Raw genomic sequence first — 22,131 nt, forward strand, 5'->3', positions numbered from 1 at the left:
AGGATCAAGCTATTAATTATATATATATATATATATATATATATATATATATATATATATATATATATATATATATATATATATATATATATATATATATATATAAAAATTCTAAAATTCTAATTTACGAACTTTTATTTTCACCCTCCGACTTCGGGGAAGTGACGTAATGCATCAGACAGAACGAAAAAGTCCCAAACCATACGTTATTCAAATCGCTCACTTCGAGCAAACACATCAGTGATTACAACAAATGTCCAAAAAGGTACGAATGCTACAAACAAAGACGTTTTAACATACGCGAGGGCCTGTCTATGCCCGCTCACTTTTATTTTGATAGACAATTCGTTTTCCTGTAGTGTCAATGTTCACATATTCTACTGTTCTTCCTGTTTGCCGACCGGAGCGGAGGTTTGTTTCTGGGTGTAAAGAAAATCACTTACACAAATATATTTTAATATTAATTTGTTACGGTGAGGTAGCTAAAACGTTGTCGTACGACAAACGCTGTATAGTTATACCACAATGTAATTTATAATGTAAAAAGGCCCATGTAGTGACGGTTGTAGCTTGCTTGCTAAGCTTTAGCTAGCATCGAAGCTAACCTCACTCAAAGCGCCATGGTTGTTCACTCCTAAAAAAAATCAATCGTTTACTCAGCCTAATGTTATTACAAATCCACATGACTTGCTTTTCTGTAGAACACAAAAGGAGGTGTTGTGCAAAATTATTAGAAGTGGCAGCTTCAGCCATCATTCACTTTTTTTCTGCACTATTAAGTTGAATGATGACTGAGGCTGTTATTCTTCCTAACACCTCCCTTCATGTTCCACAAAAGTCAGGCATGCAGGTTTGGAATAACATGAGGGTGATTAAGTGATGGCAGGTTGTACTAGATGGTTTAATAAGACTACCTCTGAAATTGATGAGCACCTTTTAATTTTCCTGTGTTGTAGTTCTAAATTAAATTATAATAAAAATCTTTTCAAAATGATGTGTAACACAGTGTGAATTTTGTAGGGAAGCATGTCTGGCGCAGGGGGTGGGAAGCGCCCCACAGGAGGGGAGAGTCCCCCTGGCCCACCTGAAAAAAAGCTGAAGAAAGAGGAGAAGACCACCACCACTCTCATTGAGCCCATCCGCATTGGAGGAGTTTCTTCTACGGTTGGTTTCATGCTGCTATCAAAACAATTTGCATTGTAGCTGTCAGGTGCAGATGACATGGAATATTTTGTGTGTTTGGAATTGGGATTTATAACATAAACATAAAAAAATCACTCAAGTTAAACCTCATACACTACCTTTAAAAATGTCATATAGATGTTTGTGTTGTTGAGTCTCTTATGCTCACAAAGTCTGCATTTATTTGATCAAAAGTGCAGTAACTTGTGAAACATTATTATTACTGTTTAAAAGAACATTTAAATATATTTTAAAATGTAAGTTATTCCTCTGATGGCAAAGATGAAATTTCAGCAGCCCTTACTTCAGTTTTCACTGTTGCATGATTCTTCAGAAATCATTCTAATATGCTGATTTGGTGCTGAAGAAACATTTCTTATTATCATCAATGTTGAAAATAATTGAGCTGCGTTATATTTTTATGGAAACTGTGATGATTTTTATTTTTTTTGATGAATCAAAGAGACATTTATTCGAAAAATAAAACTTTTGTATCATTCTAAATGTCTTTACTCTCACAGTTTTGATCAATTTATTACATCCTTGCTGAATAAAATCATTAATTTCTTTTAAAACAAAACTTACAGTCCCCAAACTGTGGAACAGTAGTGTATGCTTCAGTCATAACCTTAAAAACCTTTGTAGACAATATAGACTTGTTGAAGCTTTTGTAATTTTGCCCCAAATTGGCCTTTGCAGGAGGAGATGGACATGAAGGTCATTCAGTTTAAGAACAAGAAGCTCTGCGAACGGCTTGAACAGAGGCAGGCTTTGGAGGATGAGTTGAGAGAGAAGATTGAGAAGTTGGAGAAAAGGCAGGCAACTGATGACACCACCCTGCTTATTGTCAACCGCTGCTGGACTCAGGTTCCACACTCTTCTCTTCTTCCAATGCTGTACTCATTCTCCTCTTATTTAAATTTTTAAGCCAGGAAATTAAAAACTCTTGATATTTAAATATCATTTACAAGAGGGTCCTCTATCACAGACCTCAACATTAAGCTTTTCCAGTAAAATGTATAACTTATTGTTTTTAATAGTATAGCTTTAGCATACAAAAATGAGTAGAAAAACGGGCTCATTTGAACTCTGTTCTCACAGCTTGAGGAAAATATCCATGAACTGCTGCAACGTGTGGAGCCTAAGGATGTCCCAGCACCTGTCCAGACCCCTGCCACCCCTCCCGTTCCAGACGTCCCAGTTGCTGCTGCAGCCCCATCATCTGCTCCTGAACCTTCTGCTCCTATGCCAGCTCGAATTGAAGGTGAGGATGGCCTCCCCCAGCCCCCACCTTCAGCTGAGGTGCTGGATGAAGAACAGCAACAGCTAGTGCAAGAAAAGGAACAGCAACAAGAGCAGCAACAGCAGCTTCCTGACTCTGTGGAGAAGTCAGCTGAGGAACCAGTGCAGGATGGAATTCCTGGTAAACATGCAAGGAGTTAGACTCCAATACACTGTATATCTACAAATATGTAAACTAATGCATTTTTAGAATCGTGCATAGGCCTTTTACATGATAACAAAATAAATCATCAATTAGACAACAAAAGCATGTTGTAGATCAAGTACAACAGGTTTATCGGCAAGTACTTGAATTGTGCACCAAACACTTGGAATATATAAGTATCGGAGTGGGACTCATTATCGGCAGATAATATCAGTTTTATCTGATAACAGATCAACAAAGTAGCCCAAATATACCCAATCTAATACCCAAAACCCGTTAACAGCAAGTCTTTTCTGTTACCCAAAATACACAAAAATCTATTATCTTGTATCAGCCAAGAAGTTGAGTGAGGAAAAAGCCAATAAAGAGCAGAGGATGAAGCAATAATAATGAGCAATTTATTGAATAGTCTTATTTTTGTATGTTTCAGTGTCCAGACTTCGACTGACGAGCACAAATTCCACAATTAATATTATACCAAACTGATTCATAACAACATCCCATAAACCTTAAGTTTCTATAAACATTCCCTCTTATCTCTTATTCATGAAGACAAACAGCTCTTGAAACCACACAGTCATAAAACTATGATGGAACGTAGAACAACGCAACAATGGAAAAACAATATAAAAAACTATAATATAATATAAATGACTAATCAATTAATGAGTCAATGGAATGAGTGAATAAATGACTATAAAGATTATTATAAATGATTATGATTAAATTGAATAATAAAATGATTAAATGATAAATGATTATAAATAAATAATGAAAAAATGAATATAAAAGCAAGTAAATCACAGCACAAATGTATGATTGCGCTCTTGAAGTAAAACACAACAGTTTGCATTCTGAGGATCCTCAGATCCTTCCTTCCACCCTCTTAATCATATGAAACCATTTGATTGCATTGACTGTTTAAATGCAAGCAAACCTCCATAATCATAATCATAAAACATACTTTGTAAAGTTCGGGTGATCAGGCCGTACTCTTCCCTTCTACATGTTCAGAAAACAGGTCACTTCTATCACACCGTGTACCAGCATCAATTAGGGGAAATGTGTGTCTCTGACTGTTGTCATACCACAGTTAACAGTAATCTGACAAAGCAAATCAACACTCTTATGTCAGTGTACAAGAGTAAGATGATAAATTCTCCTGAAACCTTAACTAAAGCACTTAAATGATTCCAAAGTGGCCCTAATATTGATCCAGTATTGACCAAATATAATCCTTAGTCAAGTTTAGATACTTGTTCATGCAGAAATTATAGACTGCATTTCCAGTATTATCTAAAAGGTATGAACAACATTCAGTTGCAATTACTTTACATGTTTTGTGTTTAAACCTGGAATTTTGTACAATTGGATTTTCCAAAAACTCACAAAAACATTTCATACTGCATGTGCTTTTACCTTGGGCCATTTGTCATCTTTAGCATCTCAGCATAAGGATTTATTTGCCCTAGTATTTAGTTATGTTTGTCTGGCAGGTTTTCAATTTGTAACTAGAATTGCCAATTGGAGTGCACCAGTTAAAATCAAATCGGAGAGTTGTAATACACGTGCATCCAAATTCCATTATATGTACTGAGGGAAAAAAAACCTTAAGGTTTTACCAAAATCACATCACTATGTCATTCTAGACATGGATATGTTATTGAATCCTCATGTTATTTTTGGTCACATCTTCAAGCATAATAAAAAAACAAACCATAATTGGCCTGATTAAAGGTGTATGATAAATATATGAATTAAAATACTAACTAAAAAACTTAAAAACTAAATCACAAAATTTAAAACAGTTAGTGTCAGACTAACTTGAGTTTGAAGATTGCAAAGTTACATTTCTCTGTCTGAAGTTCCTGTTATTCTGTTAGCCATGTTGTCGACACACACTGTCCCCTCTATGATAAGGTTTCAACCTCTCAATGAGTTTCTCGAAGGTTGACGACAGACATTGATCTGTAAAAACACAAAAACAAGAGAATGAAAAACAGACTGCTCTTTTTGAAAAACAAGATTGTTTACACTTTGTTGGAATTATTTTGACTCTATTATAACTTTGATAGATAAACTAAGCCCATAGAGACCATTTGGCTGGCAACTGATCTGTAGTCCGGTAAAAGCTAATCATTTGGCCCCCACTCGCCATATCTTCATCATGAGGTTGGCCTCCAAGTCACTAAAAGACAAGGTTCTTCCTCATGATTCCATCCTACAGTATTTCGCCAGATCTCATTCAAAATTAAGTATGAGCTAATTCACAATGTCTAATGTGCTGTATCCTTCTTAAATTGGCCTAAAAAAACATATCCTATAACTGAAGGGGTAGCTAATGATAAAACTGTTTATTTTGGCACAAATTGGATTTCCGTCCACTCTCTGGAGGCTGTTTTCAAATGACGACTGTCATTATTGGTGCTATGAAAATCCAATGAAGTCCACAGACTACCCAACATATCTTACCATTAAAGTGTGTTCTCCAATCAGAATCAGTAGTGTCTGTCAGACACTCCCATCTGGCAATGATGTCTTATATATTTGGCCTTTAAGACAGCAGTGCCTATTAATAGTAAAGATTTTGCCAACTATAATCAAAAAACATCCCAATAAACCTGGCATTTCATAAATAATAAATTTCATTCACAAACTAAATAGAATAGGGTTGCCAAATTGTGTTTTGACACCACACATCCGTAAACTTCTTCCACATTTCTGAAAATCCAATGAATGTGAATCCCACAAAAAATGTCCATTGTGTTGTGATTGGCCAAATACCTCAAGCGTGTGGCAGAAATATTACACCCTCTACCATATTTGGAATATCAGCTTCCATGGTGGCAGCGGCAGCAACAATACTACAGAGAGAAAAAAAGTTATGCCATCTTTCTTTGCATAAACATTTGGGTGGTGTTATGTCAATCTTCCCACACAGTGACGTAGATTTGTGGGTGCGTGTTTGAATGAGACATTTTAGGAAGGCGTGGTTGAGTCTTAACTTTTAGTAAAAATATTTTTTGGGGGTTTGAGGCTTTAATCTTTAATCTCTCAAAAATATCTAATTTCACATGTCATTGAATTTTGTAAAAATAACCTGATGAAATCACTCTTTCTCACAGTCTGAGACGAGATGATTTTCCACTCAGCTATTGTTTTTCAACCTGATAAAAACAAAGGGTGCAAGATTTCAACTCCCCAAAGTATAATTTACAGGTATTATTATAAATGTAGGTTATAAATATTTATATAATTTTTTTAGACTATAAATCAAGATTCACACTTTGAGGCTAGCTCTCTCTCTCTCTGTTCATGCTACATCTTTAGCAGTTATCATAATTTAACAGTGAGATTAGTGTTGGCATTCCTTCTAAACCCTTAACATTTCAGAGTTTTTTCACCCCTACTGTTATTGATGTGCTTTTAACACAAAATCAGACATCCTAAAGCTTTGTTCAAACTCTTCCCCACAGTGAAAAATACCCAACTATTCTACTACTTCATCCCCTACTTACTTCAGCCACCATAAACCAAACAATTAGAGGTCTCTTTTTGCTTTCTTTGCACACATTCTCTTTACCTACACAGAACTTACTTTAGCCTTCTGACAAATATCTTCCAAAACTTTTAAAAACATTTGAACCCCCTTCAGATTTTCTATTGTCATTAGGTTAAGATGAGAACACCTTTCTACACTGCTTATATTTAGCAGCTGTTAACCAAGTTTTACTGCTTGTGCTTATTGATCTTGTGAAATTATTTCATATAGCTTAACTTCTAACCACTCCATAACTAGAAATTATATCATCTGACACAGTAGCTTAGCTACCCCCATGGTATCTACTGAATTTCTATGAAATGTCAAACAGAACACACTCACTCTGTCTAGTTTATTTATTAGCAAAAAAGGCCATTTGTACAATTCTAACAATGTCCTCTTTCAGGTAATCTTTTTGCCGTGATTTGTATTTGTAATCATTGAATTTTGTATTTGTAAAATGAATTTGTAATAATTTTTATGGACTAAATGTTAGAATAACTTTTATATTGTTAGTAATATTTCAGGATGAACACTTGTTGGACTGAAGCTACTTTTTTTTCGAGAATTTCGTTTTATTGCCATTTATTTTTAATTTTTTGCTTGGTTTGGGCATCTTTTTTTCCTCCTCGAGTATGAATTCTTTATTCTCATATCTTATTTTAAAAGCCTAACGTATCAGATCTGCTACTCAAGAAACGGCGCCTATGCAAATTATTTTAGATTTGAAGAAAAGATTAGATTTTTCTGTCAATAGCAGCTTTTATCATGCGCATTCATATTGTTATTTGTCTTTTTTTAAAGCCCCTCCCACTCCACCATCTCTCAGCGAAAGCGCAAAGTCTTTCCTGGCTACTTTGGATAACAGCAGTGAGGAGGAGCTTACGCTGCAGCTACAGGACAGGATGCAGTTCAGCAAGGGTGCTGTGGCCTGTATGGTCTGCATATTTGACCGTCTGCATACCACCATTGATGAGCTGTGTATCAGAGTGCAGTCAGCCGGTAAAATAAAAATTCATTTGGTGTGATTCTCAAAGTACAAACGGTTAATTACAGAAAAAAGCATCCCTAGATGTTTTAGTTGAATCACTTTGTGAACAAATGCTGAACTTGTGCACTTTGTTCTTATCAGTATGTGAGGATGACAGTCAGCGAGAGATAATTGCTACAAACCGCACACTTCTAGAGGAACATAATCGACTTCAAGATCTTGCTTACTCCCTTCAAGGGAAACACCACAAAATGTCATTGGAGGTATCTCTCTCTTCTAGTTTTGTTTGACTTTATTCTATTCATATTTATTAAAGTTGTACTACCTTTCAGAAGTTTGGGATCAGTATGTGTTTAAAAGAAATTGAAATGTTTATTCTGCAAGGACACATTCAATTATTAGTGTATATAATAACTTTTTTTCTAAGCATCAGTATAAAACTGCACACATTTTTAAAGATGTGTATCTTGTACCCTGAGCTGTCCTTAAGACCATTCTTTGCTTCTACAGTATAATGAACTGATTGACAAAGTTACAAGTTCTGAGACTAAAGTGTCTGAGATGGAAACAGCTGTGGAGGATCTGCAGTGGGACATTGAAAAACTTCGAAAGAGAGAGCAGAAGCTGAATAAACATCTAGCAGAAGCTCTGGAGCAGGTCAGCTTTTCCTTCATCTCAGAAATAATATAATGTATTGCATGCATTTGAAATTCATTACCATCATAGTAGGCATGTGTTATTTGTATATCTATCAATACTTTTCATTTGACAAAGGAAATTGTACTGCAGGATATTATACTTGAAATCTTGCTGCATCATTTACAGTTGACACATTGTACCAGTGTAACATACAGTAACTTGACATGATATTATGATGCAGTGATGTTAATCTGTTTGTGGTTTGAATTAGGGGGTGTTACTAATGGAGGGAATTACTAACAATTTTAGGTTTTGTTTTTTCCCGAATCAGCTTAATTCCGGTTACCATGCCACTGGCAGTTCAGGTGGATTACCCGGTGGTCAAATCACACTAAGTATACAGAAGGTAGTAGTTCAAAAATGTTTACCTAAAACCATTTTTAATCATTTCTTTATATAGTTTTACAAAACTATAATTAAAATATTTGTATATTGCAATGGTGTAGACCAGTGGTTCTCAACCTTTTTCAACTCGCGGCCCACATTCCCAAACACATATGTTTCCGTGGCCCACTGCAAAAAAATTAACTGACCCCGCTATTGTTGGGTTAATATTGTATTCATTGAATGAACTAGGGCTGTGCGATATGGACAAAAAAAACCTATTGCGATTTCTTTGATCAATTTTGCGATTGTGACACACACCGATATTCTTTTACAGTCATAAATGCATTCAGGATTAATTTGAAACATATTTCCAAAAGCTTTATCAAAAAATTGTAACGTCTCTAGAACAGACAAAATTATCACTATAGAAAAGATGTAACAAAATTTATAGAATCATTGCAAAAAAAAAAAAAAATTCCCGTGTCCAGGGACTTTTTTTTTCTTTTTTGCCATGCATTGTTCATAGAGCTCATTAATTGTAGCGGTGCCTCAGGTTTTTGCAGTGTATATACAGTATATGAACGCGGTCAGAAGCGAGAGCGCATAAATATAACGCGAAAGCACATTAAAATAATGCACGAGCGCGAATCTCTCTGCTCACACTCAGATTTCCTTTGCTCTATCACAAAACCAGACGTGCTTGCTCAGATACACGCTGCTCTGCGCGGAGAGAGTTTTATTTCTAGCCTTTTACCGCGTGCAGTGTGAACGCTCTGATCCGTTAACATGGGCTCGGAAAAAAGGCGCATCACAGACAGTGTGTGAACCTGGAGTTAGGCATATGCCCAGTCTGTTCTGTTCTCGCGCTAGGCTCATTGCATTCTGATTGGCTCGGATAGCATACTGCGGGAGGTCAGGGCTGCGGAAATTCATGCTATAAAGCGATTAGAAATCGCGCACACTCAAATCGTGATTTTATGACGATTTCTATTAATCGCACAGCCCTAGAATGGACTGGAAATGAACAGAAAATAACTCGGGCTGGCACCGCTCAGCAAAACGAGAAAACCAGATCCAGGCAAAGCTCGGCAGCGGGTAGACAGCAGAGCAAGCAGTCAGGAGGAAACACAACAGCCATTTATGCATGTTTGAATTTGTTGTTCTGTAGCATATGCAGCAAAAATATCTAAGATAAATTGGTGGTTTATTCTTAAACCAATCAGCGAGCTCGAATAGTGGAAGCATAGTAACAGTTTAATATTTGTTTTTTGTTATTTAATTATATATATATATATATATGAAATGATGTTGTTATGTTATGACATTTTTACATATGTTAACAATATTATTTATTTTAATAGTAATTTGCGGCCCACCTGCAAAACCACCGCGACCCACTAGGGGGCTGCGGACCACAGGTTGGAAACCACTGGTGTAGACCTTATTCCAGTCTGTCACTGTATGTCAGTTTGTCTAAAATGTATTTATCTACTCTAGTTTGAGTCTCTGAATGCTGAACTGGAGCAGAACCAAGAACTTGCCAACAGCCGCATGGCAGAGCTTGAGAAACTGCAGCAAGAGCTACAGGAAGCTGTTCGGGAGAGCGAGAAACTAAAGGTAGTAGAGTTTACTGAGAATACAACATCAGCTAAAAAATTTCCAGTGCATTATTTTATGATAACAGCTTTCTTTCATCACTCAATGTATTTCCTGTTGAAGCTGGAAGCTTTTGTTTTTCAGGTCATATTACTGATCTCTGTATCCCTTTGTAGATGGATCTGAGGAATATACCAGAGGAAGTGTTGAAGGATACACCAGAGTACAAGTGCCTCCAATCACAGTTCTCTCTGCTGTACAATGAGTCTCTGAGTGTGAAAACCCAGCTGGATGAGGCCAGAGCTCTGCTACTTACCGCCAAAAATGCTCACCTGCGGCAGATAGAGCACATGGAGGTAAGAGAGCTGATGGGGCAGAAATTATTGCTAATAGTTATATCTGAGTATGTTTTTTTTCGCTGATGATTTGAATATCATTCTCTCTGTTTGTAGAGTGATGAGTTGTCTCTTCAGAAAAAGTTACGCACTGAGGTCATTCAGCTAGAGGACACACTGGCCCAGGTGCGCAAGGAGTACGAAATGCTACGAATCGAGTTCGAACAGAATCTTGCAGCCAATGAGCAAGCAGGTAACGTCACTTATACAAGAGATTTTATTTGATCCCTTTTGGTTGTCATTGCTTTAGGTTTAGGTGGGATTCCTTAGTGGTGAATTTCCCAAAGCCAATTTGTTGTAAAGTAACCATGGTTACAGTGAGGAAATCTATGGGAGCGGTGTATCCTGTCAACCCTTCTCTCATTGTTCATTGTTTTGGTTGGGGTTTAAATAAGCATCATAAACCGAAGTGTATGTCATTGTGCTATTTGAATGACTATCAGCATCACAATCTCTCTCTTTCAATATTACCTAATTTATTTATTCCAGGGCCAATAAACAGAGAAATGAGACACTTAATCAGCAGTCTTCAAAACCATAATCATCAGCTGAAAGGTGATGTGCAGAGATATAAGAGGAAACTTCGTGAGAGACAGATGGAAATAAACAAGGTATTGCTCATGCTGGTCTCCGTTGACAGTTTTTTTTTATTTCCTATGATACCAGAATTTTCAGATTGGAACTTTTTTTTTTACATTTTACTTGCTAATCTACCATTAACTTCACATCTGATTATTGCATATGTGGGCTGTTTCTTTCTTGAAAATGGTTGAATTTTAACTAAATATTTTTCACTTTGAAATATCACTCCTTTTGTTTGTTTTTTCAGTTGAAGTGCCAGAGTGGAGAGGCAGGTGCACTGATGTTGGAAGAAAGTGTGGGTGACGGAGGACTGGAGGTTAAGAAAGAGGAAGATGATGAGCAGGAGGAGGAGGAAGAAAGGAGGAGAGAGCTGGAAAGGCAACGGGCACGGGAGAGAGAGAGGGAGGCAGAGAGAGAGAGGGAACGAGAAAGAGAGCGGGAGAGACAGCGGAGTGAGGAGCTGAAGAGGAAGGACTCTGACACACTGAAGATGCTTAGAGGAGAGCTTAAGTACGTCTCAGCCTACAACATGATTCTCAGTGCTACTTGACTTCCTATAATAATGTCTGCTCTTTTCTCAATCATGCTTAGTCTAAATGTGTGATCAGAGTTAATTTGCCTAGGCCCTAAAAATATTTGGATACTTTGAAGTCCTGCCTAATAATTCACTGCATTACATAAACTATCAAAGCAAGTGACATTTTTATTTAAGTAAATATATGTTATTATATATAGTAAGCACAGTGCTCATTCAATAAGTGCACTGCCAAAAAGATCAGTTTTGAGTCTAGATTTAAATGTGGCTGTTGTTTTAGCACATCTTATCACTTTTGGAAGCTGGTTACAACTGTGCGCGATCAGTGCCATCAAAACTATTAATTTTTTGTTTGTTTGTTGATCACAAAGTACAAAGTAGATGAAGAAAACTAGTAAGCTGGGTCTATTCAAAGCACTGCCATTACTGTCTAGGGAGCGTGGAATGGTGCTCTTTGATTGGTTGAGCGGATGTATTGCATTCTGCAGAGAAGGGAGACTGACATTTGTCAAGGTTTGGAAAGATAGGGAGAAAACACGACAGAATAACATGGCGGATATCGCATTTTGCGTAAAATTTAAAATTGACACTTCAATACCGACCAGATATAGTATTGATTTTGGCGGGAACTCGGTTTAAAAAAGAATAAAAATTCTTCAGAACCAAACTCTTCTCTCTCACACACACATATATATGTGTGTGTGTGGGTGGTGGTTTTTTTTCTGCTGCTGGATTCATGAATGTTAATCAGGTTTTGTGCATTCGCTTGAACTGATTTGCTGAAATCAAAACAGGGATGATAATAGGTAAGCGCCAGCCAATGAGATTGCCGTTTGCACAGTAACACCACCCACTACCGGAAAACCCGACTGCTCTTAAAAGCTGAAGACTTCAATAGGAACGCCGTTATTTTGACAGGAAAATACAACAAAGAATATTGTTTAAATGTAGCGAGTCAATTCACTCTCTCTCTCTCTCTCTCTCTCTCTCTCTCTCTCTCTCTCTCTCTCTCTCTCTCTCTCTCTCTCTCTCTCTCTCTCTCTCTCTCTCTCTCTCTCTCTCTCTCTGTCTCTGTCTCTGTCTCTGCGTGTGTGTGAGAAAAAGCGACGGCGATGTGTGCGCCTTCACACTAGAGTTTACGCTATATCAAATACAGGTTGTGCTGTGCATCCATTGAGATGAACTGAGAAATATCACAGATCGCTTGACGGAAAGTGAAACTCTGAAGCGCTCAGTCAGAGTGTTTGCGAGTGAAAATATATCTGTGCAAAACTTATACTTAGCCTCCAACTCACATACTGGCAAGTAAAATCTGAGAATTTATTAGCCATTGGCTAATATTAGACATCATTTAGTCGCCAGAATGAAGATTTAGTCGCATATGCGAGTGATTTACTCGCAATGTAGAGGGTTGGGTTGACAAGAAATGGATAGCTGTCTCTTCGTTTCTGTCACGAACGTGTAAGCGCAAGGTAACACTGTGTGCATGTAATACTCATGGGAGTTTTAGCGTCATAGTGTCACACTGCAATATGGCTTATTTCAGATGCCTTTTAAAAACACTACAATTATTCAACCCGCCAAAGTGGCTAGTTGGAGTCACTGTGTTACCCGCCACGAGCAAAATCGACCCGCATTTGGCGGGTGTTAATGTCAAGCCCTGTGTATGTATATATATATATATATATATATATATATATAAAAAACTATATCACCCCATATTGTTTAGCATTTAATGAACTTCACATCTGAGTCACCTCTCCCACACATCATTTGTGTCATGCAGAAAAGCACAGGAGTCTCAGAAGGAAATGAAACTACTGCTAGACATGTACAAATCAGCCCCAAAGGAGCAGCGAGATAAAGTGCAACTTATGGCAGCAGAAAAGAAGTCCAAAGCAGAAGTATGTTAACCCACAAAAATTTGCTGTATTTCTCTGTGGCAAAACCATTAACATGCGATTCACTTGGGGTGGTCATTCTTTTAATGCTGAAGTCAACATTGTCTGGCAGGTGGAAGAGGTGAGGCAGCGAGTGCGGGAACTGGAGGAAAGAGAAAGAAAGGAAAGCAAAAAACTGGCAGATGAAGACGCTCTCCGCAAGATCCGTGTGGCTGAGGAGACCATCGAACACTTGCAGAAAAAGCTGGCTGCTACTAAACAGGTGTGTCTAGTTGAACAGAATTATTGTCAACATTTGTGTCAGATTCAGTCTAGATCAATAGGCTCTGTAGCAGATTAACTAATAATTAAAAACTGATCAACCTTTCAGGAGGAAGAGGCTCTGCTGAGTGAGATGGATGTGACGGGACAGGCTTTTGAAGACATGCAGGAGCAGAACAGCAGACTCATGCAGCAGCTCAGAGAGAAAGATGATGCCAATTTCAAACTAATGAGTGAGAGGATCAAATCCAACCAGATTTACAAGCTTCTGCGGGAGGAGAAAGAGGAATTGGCAGATCAAGTGCTTACTTTCAAAACCCAGGTGCACACACACACACAAAAAACATTTCTCATACAGTCACCACGCACCCACACATGAATTTATGAATGTGCAAAACAAACATTTTCATAATCTACTGGTCAGTGGGTTCTAGTTGACTGGCTACACCTGAAAGGTTACGCTAACTTGTTGCTTCACCATCCAATCTGACAGTGACTTTGCGGGCAGCGTTTGCACCAAATGTACAGTCGTGGCCAAAAGTTTTGAGAATTACATAAATATTGGAAATTGGAAAAGTTGCTGCTTAAGTTTTTATAATAGCAATTTGCATATACTCCAGAATGTTATGAAGAGTGATCAGATGAATTGCATAGTCCTTCTTTGCCATGAAAATTAACTTAATCCCAAAAAAAACCTTTCCACTGCATTTCATTGCTGTCATTAAAGGACCTGCTGAGATCATTTCAGTAATCGTCTTGTTAACTCAGGTGAGAATGTTGACGAGCACAAAGCTGGAGATCATTATGTCAGGCTGATTGGGTTAGAATGGCAGACTTGACATGTTAAAAGGATGGTGATGCTTGAAATCATTGTTCTTCTATTGTTAACCATGGTGACCTGCAAAGAAACGCGTGCAGCCATCATTGCATTGCATAAAAATGGCTTCACAGGCAAGGGTATTGTGGCTACTAAGATTGCACCTAAATCAACAATTTATAAGATCATCAAGAACTTCAAGGAAAGAGGTTCAATTCTTGTAAAGAAGGCTTCAGGGCGTCCAAGAAAGTCCAGCAAGCGCCAGGATCGTCTCCTAAAGAGGATTCAGCTGCGGGATCGGAGTGCCACCAGTGCAGAGCTTGCTCAGGAATGGCAGCAGGCAGGTGTGAGTGCATCTGCACGCACAGTGAGGCCAAGACTTTTGGAAGATGGCCTGGTGTCAAGAAGGGGCATCTGGAAAAAGGCTTGTCCGGAGAAGAAAATGTGAGCGCTACCATCAGTCCTGTGTCATGCCAACAGTAAAGCATCCTGACACCATTAATGTGTGGGGTTGCTTCTCATCCAGGGGTGTGGGCTCACTCACAATTCTTGCCAAAAACACAGCCATGAATAAAGAATGGTACCAAAACACCCTCCAACAGCAACTTCTTCAAACAATCCAACAACAGTTTCCAGCACGATGGAGCACCGTGCCATAGGGCAAAAGTGATAACTAAGTGGCTCGGGGACCAGAATGTTGAAATTTTGGGACCATGGCCTGGAAACTCCCCAGATCTTAATCCCATTGAGAACTTGTGGTCAATCCTCAAGAGGCGGGTGGACAAACAAAAACCCACTAATTCTGACAAAATCCAATAGGTGATTATGAAAGAATGGGTTGCTATCAGTCAGGATTTGGCCCAGAAGTTGATTGAGAGCATGCCCAGTCGAATTGCAGAGGTCCTGAAAAAGAAGGGCCAACACTGCAAATACTGACTCTTTGCATAAATGTCATGTAATTGTCGATAAAAGCCTTTGAAACGTATGAAGTGCTTGTAATTATATTTCAGTACATCACAGAAACAACTGAAACAAAGATCTAAAAGCAGTTTAGCAGCAAACTTTTTGAAAACTAATATTTATGTAATTCTCAAAACTTTTGGCCCAACTGTACCTCACAAAACTGATTTTGGACAGGTTTCCATGGCAGCATAATGGTATTTATGATTGGTATTTTAATGATCTGCGACAAAATAGAGAGTGCTAGGGCTGTCAAAATGGCTGAAAAACTAAATTAGAATTTTGTACTTAAATTAAAATGATCAATATTCAAATTATAATCTAATTTAAAATCCATAATTTCATAATTTTAGGGTGAAAAAAGCTTTGGGCTTCTCTCCTGAGTCCACAAGAGAGAGCATTGAGCAAAATATTACTAATGCACATTTATTTAAAGCAAGAAAATAAAATGACTATCTGTGAAAAAGTGCATAATGTTTAAAATAATCTTTATAAACCAATTATAATGAATAAAGTTACTTAACTGTAAACAAAACAGCATCATGTATTTATGCATAGTTTAATACAATGCGCCGAAAGCCAATAACATAGAGTACTTTTTTCATTTAAAAACATGAGATGCAGTGGGATGGGGGAAGAAACCTGCCATAAAGTATCGAGATATGTTTTTTTCAAAGTTGAACTTGCATTAATTTCTAAACATGAGGCTCTTTTGTGCGGGATGCGAGTGCAACGGTGATAGATGTCCCTCTAGAAAATGCACAAAATATGAATTCTGTGTGAACAGCTTGGTTTCAGTTTTGACGAAAAACACGATCTTCTCCCCATTGATGTTCTCTCTTTTTTTTTTTTACACAATATTTTTAATAAACATCTAGTGGCTTTAACTGGACAGGATAACAAATACAGCGTGTCAACAAATGTCAGCTCCAGTGATAAGGCTGCCTCCTTAATGCACACCTAAAATACGAATGCAACGTTTTTGCATTCAAATGTAGATTATTTGAAATTCAACGAATATTTGAAATTTCGAAAAAATTTACAGCACTAGAGAGTGCTTTGGTCATAACTTGTATAATAGTAATTTCTTGCTGGATATGAAATCCAAAGTTAAAAACTTTAGCTGTTGTGGTATTGAACACACACAGTAGTGGGATATCGTAGGGAGCAAAGAATACATCTAAGCTGCCTTTAAAAGTTGTTTAGATGACGGTATCTAAGTAGACAGGATGTGAGAAGATCATAGGGGTCTCAAATTTTTCTCCCACTATTTATAACATAACATGATAATATATAAATGGCAACATATAATATGCCATCTTTACTCAAATATTTGTAACTTAATTCACAAACCTAATCTTCAAAAATATCCTTAAAAATGGAAGCCAACAGAAATCAGCTAAGTGTCCTAATTGATCACATTTAAAGTATCGCCACTAAACATAAAGTTAAAATCGGACAAAAACTGGATAATATAATTGACTAGTTGGTTGATAGACAACTAGTCAGCCCATCCCTGTAAAATGATGGACCTCTCAATTTTGAGGCATAAAATCTGCACATAATAATGTTTTACAACTGTTTTTTATAAAAAGAAATAATACTAATGTCGTTGAATCGTGCTCTTTAACTGTCCCTCCCAGGTGGACGCTCAGCTGCTGGTGGTGCAGAAACTAGAAGAGAAGGAGGGTGTCCTGCAGAGCACACTGGCCACTCTGGAGAAAGAGCTGGCGCTGCGCACTCAAGCCCTGGAGCTCAACAAGCGCAAGGTAAAATTGGAAGGATCACAGACGCCCACCTCTGTTCTCATGTCCATGACAACTATGACTCAGCTTAGCCATCCATTAGCATACATTTCCAGATGTGTGTTTGATGCTCGTCTTTTCGCATGATGGTTCAGGCAGTGGAGGCGGCCCAATTGGCCGAGGACCTTAAAGTGCAGCTGGAACACACTCAGACCAAGTTGAGGGAAATCCAAGCCTCAGTACTAGACAACCGCACTGCCCGTGAGAGGGAGAGTGTCAACCTCAAGAAAGCACAGGTACACTGGCATGTGTGCTGTAGAAAAGTTTGGGATACAAATGAGTGGGAACAATGTGTGTGAAACTCTTCTACTGTGCTGGTCTTTTCAGGAGGACTTGTCCAGACTGCGGCGTAAGCTGGAGAAACAGAAGAAAGTTGAGGTGTACACAGATGCTGATGAGATTCTACAAGAAGAAATTAATCAGTATAAGGTCAGTCAAAATTTCAGACACATTACCTAGTATTGTTTATTGGGGTAACTTTTTTAAAGACATAAGTACTTTTGTTCAGGAAATGCATTAAATGGATCAATAGTGACATTAAAGGCAGTTTAACGTTACAGATTTTTGTTTCAAATAAATGCTTTTCTTTTAAACGTTATAGTCACCAAAAAGAGTCTTCAATAAAAAGGTGTCACAGTTTTCCCAAGAATATTGAGCAGCAATTTTTTTTTTTTTCTTGAGCATAAATCAAAATGTTTTTTGAAGGATCATTCGAATTTGAAGACTGGATTAATGTCTGCAGAAAATTTATAGGAATTACTAACCTTGTAAAATGTATTCAAATAGAAAACAGTTATTTAAATTGTAATATTTCATTTACAGTATTACTGTTTTTGTACTGGATGTTTGATCAAATAAATGCAGCCTTCAGAAGATTTAGAATGATTTGTGATCCTGAACCACAAGTCGCTCGGGATATTTGTAGCAATAGCAAAAAATACAATGTATGGGTCAAAATTATTGATTTTTCTTTTATGCCAAAAATCATTAGGGTAATAAGTAAAGATCATGAAGATATTTTGTTAATTTCCTACCATATATATATATATATATATTTATATATAACACACACACACACACGCATACATATATATATATATATACACATATTAGTGCTGGGCAAAGATTTTTTTTTTTTATCACATTATTATTCACAATTAATTCTATTATGCACAAAACAAATAATTCATTCAAAAGTAGTGTACTCGGATACCAGATTTTCAAATAAGTTGTATCTCGGCCAAATATTGTCCTATCCTAACAAAACATGACCTCAATGGAAATCTTTTTTTTATTCAGCTTTCAGGTGATGTATAAATCTAAATTTAAAAAAATTGCCCCTTATGACTGGTTTTGTGGTCCAGGGTCACATTTTTAGAAAAACAAATCTCACCCCAAACTTAGATATTTAAGTAAATATATTATTTAAAACAATTAGATAAATATTTGTAAAACTTTACAATAATAATGAAGTCATCAGAAAATAGTCAAATCAAAATCAAAGTTATGAAAATACAAATGGAAGAATGAGAAACATGCTGTGACCAAAATAGGTTAAACTGTCATATAATTTTAGCTTCTTCAAAGTAGCCACACTTTGTGTAGATTACACACTGTGGCTATTCTTCCAGCCAACATCTTGAGGACTCCAACTGGGTTGGTTTTTTGTATGTGTGCGGGCCGCAAGTTGGCTGCTTTTCCTGTACTATTTGGTCCTCCTCATACTTTGTATATTAGCACAATTAATGTATCTGACATTTAATGACTGGTAGATTAGCTTAATACTGTATAATTTGTGGCTGACCTTATCTGTTGTCTCCTTTCTAGGCTAAATTACGTTGTCCCTGTTGTAATACCCGAGATAAGGAGACAGTCCTCACCAAGTGTTTCCATGTCTTCTGCTATGAATGCTTGAAGACTCGCTACGACACTCGCCAGAGGAAGTGTCCCAAATGCAATGCTGCATTTGGAGCAAACGACTTCCACCGCATCTACATCACCTAATTTAGTGTGGGCTTTTTGATGAACTGAATACAGAAGATGAGAAACGAAGGGATGACAGTTGTGTTGAAGAACCGGATTACCATAATATGGTATTTTTAAGATGCTCTAAAGGGCCACTTTCAGTCCCATCTGTGATAGGTGGTGCTAGTGGCCAAACATACAGTGACAGAATGGAAACAGTTGTGAAATAGTCATGGTCTACAGCACACAAGCAGTGCTTCTTCATTGCAGAAAAATCTATTGAATTTTGTCTCTTAGTTTTTTGTGTTCTTTAAAGTACTGCAATGATTTATTTTTACCTGCATTTTGTTGAATGACCATGAAACAAAGAGGAAAGACTGTGTCTGCTCAAATATCAATATATCATAAATGTCATAACTCCACAGAATACGAGTGACATCTGAAGTTCGCAGAAGCTGTTTTGTTTTGACAATTATGGCCTTATCCGTTTGAGTCATACAGTAACTATCTAGTAATGTGCTTAGTCAGTTTCTATGGTGACACTGTGTTTTTGAACCCCTTGAAGTAAGAAATTAACAGATGTGATGGATACTGGGTGGAAAAAAAGAGTGCTGCAGAATTAGAAGCATAGATGGGTGGTGCAGTGATCTTAAAGACAAAACATGAACAACATTTTTCAATAGGTACCATATACCCAACCATACTGTGATATCACCAACGTATGTCAATACCTATTGCACAGATTCCTTAAAAAAATAAAAATCAAAAACTGGATGAAGTTATTTGTGAACTCGGCTCTCTGCTTTGATGTCAATCTAGACAAAACATGTAGAGAAATTATCTGGGTTTTCATTTTAATGGTGATGTTATTGTTGTACTTGGTGGAAAAGGATGACTCGAAACTGGACTTTCCAAATGCAATATTGCAGTCCATATGCTGTCTGCCAATACAATCCTATTTGCACAATGCATGTGTCTTTAGTAACTTCAGATGGTTTAGATAGATATGCATAGTTGCATACTATTAGAAGAGGATCACAGGGAAAGCAGTCCTGGGGAGAATATGAAACTTACCTCGTGTTTTTTTTTGTACTTGCAAATGTTTGCCCGGAATCTACATGTAAATGTTTTTCGTTATATTGCACAATTTACCTTATGTTATTCCCCGCGCCCATGGTTTTGCTGTTCTTGATCGTATTCATAACTGTCGTACTGCTTTTCCTCTCAGTCTGAGCTGTGTGTCTGCCAAACACTGAACTGTTGTTTGCTCCCTTGGACCAGAGACAGTGAATTACGTAGTTGGGTGGGGTGACTTTAATGTGACTATTTTGCTCCAACATACTTCGTGCGGGGAGACTGGGGTCTCTAGTTTGTTCTCTTACAAAAAAAAAAAAGTACGAATTTTCGCAAATTGTCGTTTAGTTTTAACCTTTCTTCATTTGAGTAGTTTTCTTACAGATCTGACCATAATAATTGCGTCAACAAGACCATACGTATTATACTGACTGATATTTCCTCATGATAGAGAACTGGTTTCTTTTTCACGTAAATGTAGCTCTTGAAAGCAAAAATGAAAGCGTTGTCAGGCTGTGTTTGTGCGTCTCTACCATCATCATTGACGGTTTCCCACTCGTAGTGCTTTGTCGTGCTGTGATTACTGAGATTCTAGGGCCGGTGTTCCGTGTTTCAAATCCTAGCGAGTTGCCTGCTTAGACATCACAATAAAAATGAACGATTCCGCTTCCTCTTTACGATTTCGAACGGTTAGACTTACGGTTATTTTAGTACTGTTGAGGAAGAAGTGTTTTGAAATTCATACTAGATATTTCATAAGCGGTCGCCGAATGTTACATTCGGGTTATTCATTCAGATTAATTCAGTAACAACACCGAATGATTCACAACTGGTTTGACTCACGAAGAAATTGTATTTATGTGTTTGCATAAATAGAGCTGCGTTTCTCGAAAGCATCTTAAGTCTGAATTGATCGTAGATTCACTGATGACATTGGTTCTACGATCAATTTAGGCTCATTATGTTTTTGGAAACGCAGCCCTGGTCAGTTACTCTGTTTTTGAATCACTAAAACGAATCGGTTCGGTATCATAGTTCAGCAACTGCACGCACGACATTTTATACAGTCTATGTGTATGACTCACTAACATGAAGCGGCTCATAAAATCGAGTACCAGCAGGGATTACCAGAGTGAAGCAGGATGTTTTTGTTTCACAAAAAAGAACAGGTACAAGATTGTTCTGGAAATGGTCGCAACTCAAGAACCGTTACCACCAAAAGTCACGATTAAATACGATATTGTTTAAAAGGGTTGTGTTCTCAAAATAAGAACCATTCTAAAAAGAAACGTTCTCAGAAAGTTCGAAACAAAAAAAATTCCATTAACATTAATGGAATGTTTGTTTAAAGATCTTTAATGACATTCTCAAAAAAAAAAAAACATTATTTGTACTTCGTTTATGGAACTTTTTTTCTAAAGCATTTTAGTTGGACATTGTTTAGAGAGCATTTAAACAATTGCACATAATGTTTACAAAATCGTTATTCTTTATATAACCACGATAAAAACTTTTTTTTTAACTTTAAGAACTGGACTTTACTGAACGTTCATAAAACATCAAGAAATAATGTTATCATGACTTAGGCCTAATGGGAATGTTATTGAACGTTCTAGAACATATTTTTGTTAGCTGAGAAATTCTTGGTGGAAATGTTGGTTCTCAGCTTTTATTGTAAGTCTCGCGGATGGCCTAAACGCTGTCTACTTAGACAGCCTACAAGCTTTTGAGATATGGCCACAGAATCTCAGTACAGTACATAGGAAATGACTCATAGAGGAGTTGAATCCAGCGCGTGGGTGTGGGCGCTATTAAAACAAGACTGAAAGTTTGGGGTGGGTCATTCACATGCGCTGCTTTTGCTATGCTTGAAACCCATTTGTGGCTTTTAATCTTTTGAAATCGCTGTGGGATTTCAATATATACTAAGCTCAATGGATTCCGGTGCTATGTTGCGTTGCCTCTATTGGATTACTCTATTGATCACCACTCTTATTCATGGAGTAAACGCGGATAAAAGTAAGAATATTAACATTTACTTGCTTAATATCCT

At 37.3% G+C, this 22,131-nt stretch overlaps 1 protein-coding gene across 2 annotated transcripts; it reads left to right on the forward strand.

Annotated features, from left to right (window-relative positions):
- Positions 1-121: 121 nt before the first annotated feature.
- On the forward strand, positions 122-19,786 carry rnf40 (ring finger protein 40). Of its 2 annotated transcripts, none has more exons than XM_059532410.1 (20): positions 122-265; positions 1,021-1,164; positions 1,882-2,049; positions 2,284-2,605; positions 6,975-7,172; positions 7,303-7,424; positions 7,672-7,818; positions 8,132-8,206; positions 9,685-9,804; positions 9,960-10,139; positions 10,236-10,371; positions 10,668-10,789; positions 11,008-11,270; positions 13,082-13,199; positions 13,309-13,458; positions 13,567-13,779; positions 16,878-17,003; positions 17,135-17,275; positions 17,367-17,468; positions 18,867-19,786. In XM_059532410.1, the coding sequence occupies exons 1-20, from the start codon at positions 254-256 to the stop codon at positions 19,041-19,043; spliced, it is 3,036 nt and encodes a 1,011-aa protein (XP_059388393.1). In that variant the 5' UTR covers positions 122-253; the 3' UTR covers positions 19,044-19,786. The 2 variants fall into 2 exon arrangements, with proteins under 2 accessions (XP_059388393.1, XP_059388394.1); XM_059532411.1 differs by lacking the exon at positions 122-265 and adding an exon at positions 284-411.
- The last annotated feature ends 2,345 nt before the right edge of the window (positions 19,787-22,131 follow it).

Source organism: Carassius carassius, chromosome 40, assembly GCF_963082965.1.
Source record: "Carassius carassius chromosome 40, fCarCar2.1, whole genome shotgun sequence".
Classification (NCBI taxonomy): domain Eukaryota; kingdom Metazoa; phylum Chordata; class Actinopteri; order Cypriniformes; family Cyprinidae; genus Carassius; species Carassius carassius.

Coding starts and splice junctions, on each gene's coding strand:
- rnf40 (XM_059532410.1), top strand. Junction 7,819..8,131: donor TAGCAGAAGCTCTGGAGCAG/GTCAGCTTTTCC, acceptor TTCCCGAATCAG/CTTAATTCCGGTTACCATGC. Junction 13,459..13,566: donor AGCTGGCTGCTACTAAACAG/GTGTGTCTAGTT, acceptor TCAACCTTTCAG/GAGGAAGAGGCTCTGCTGAG.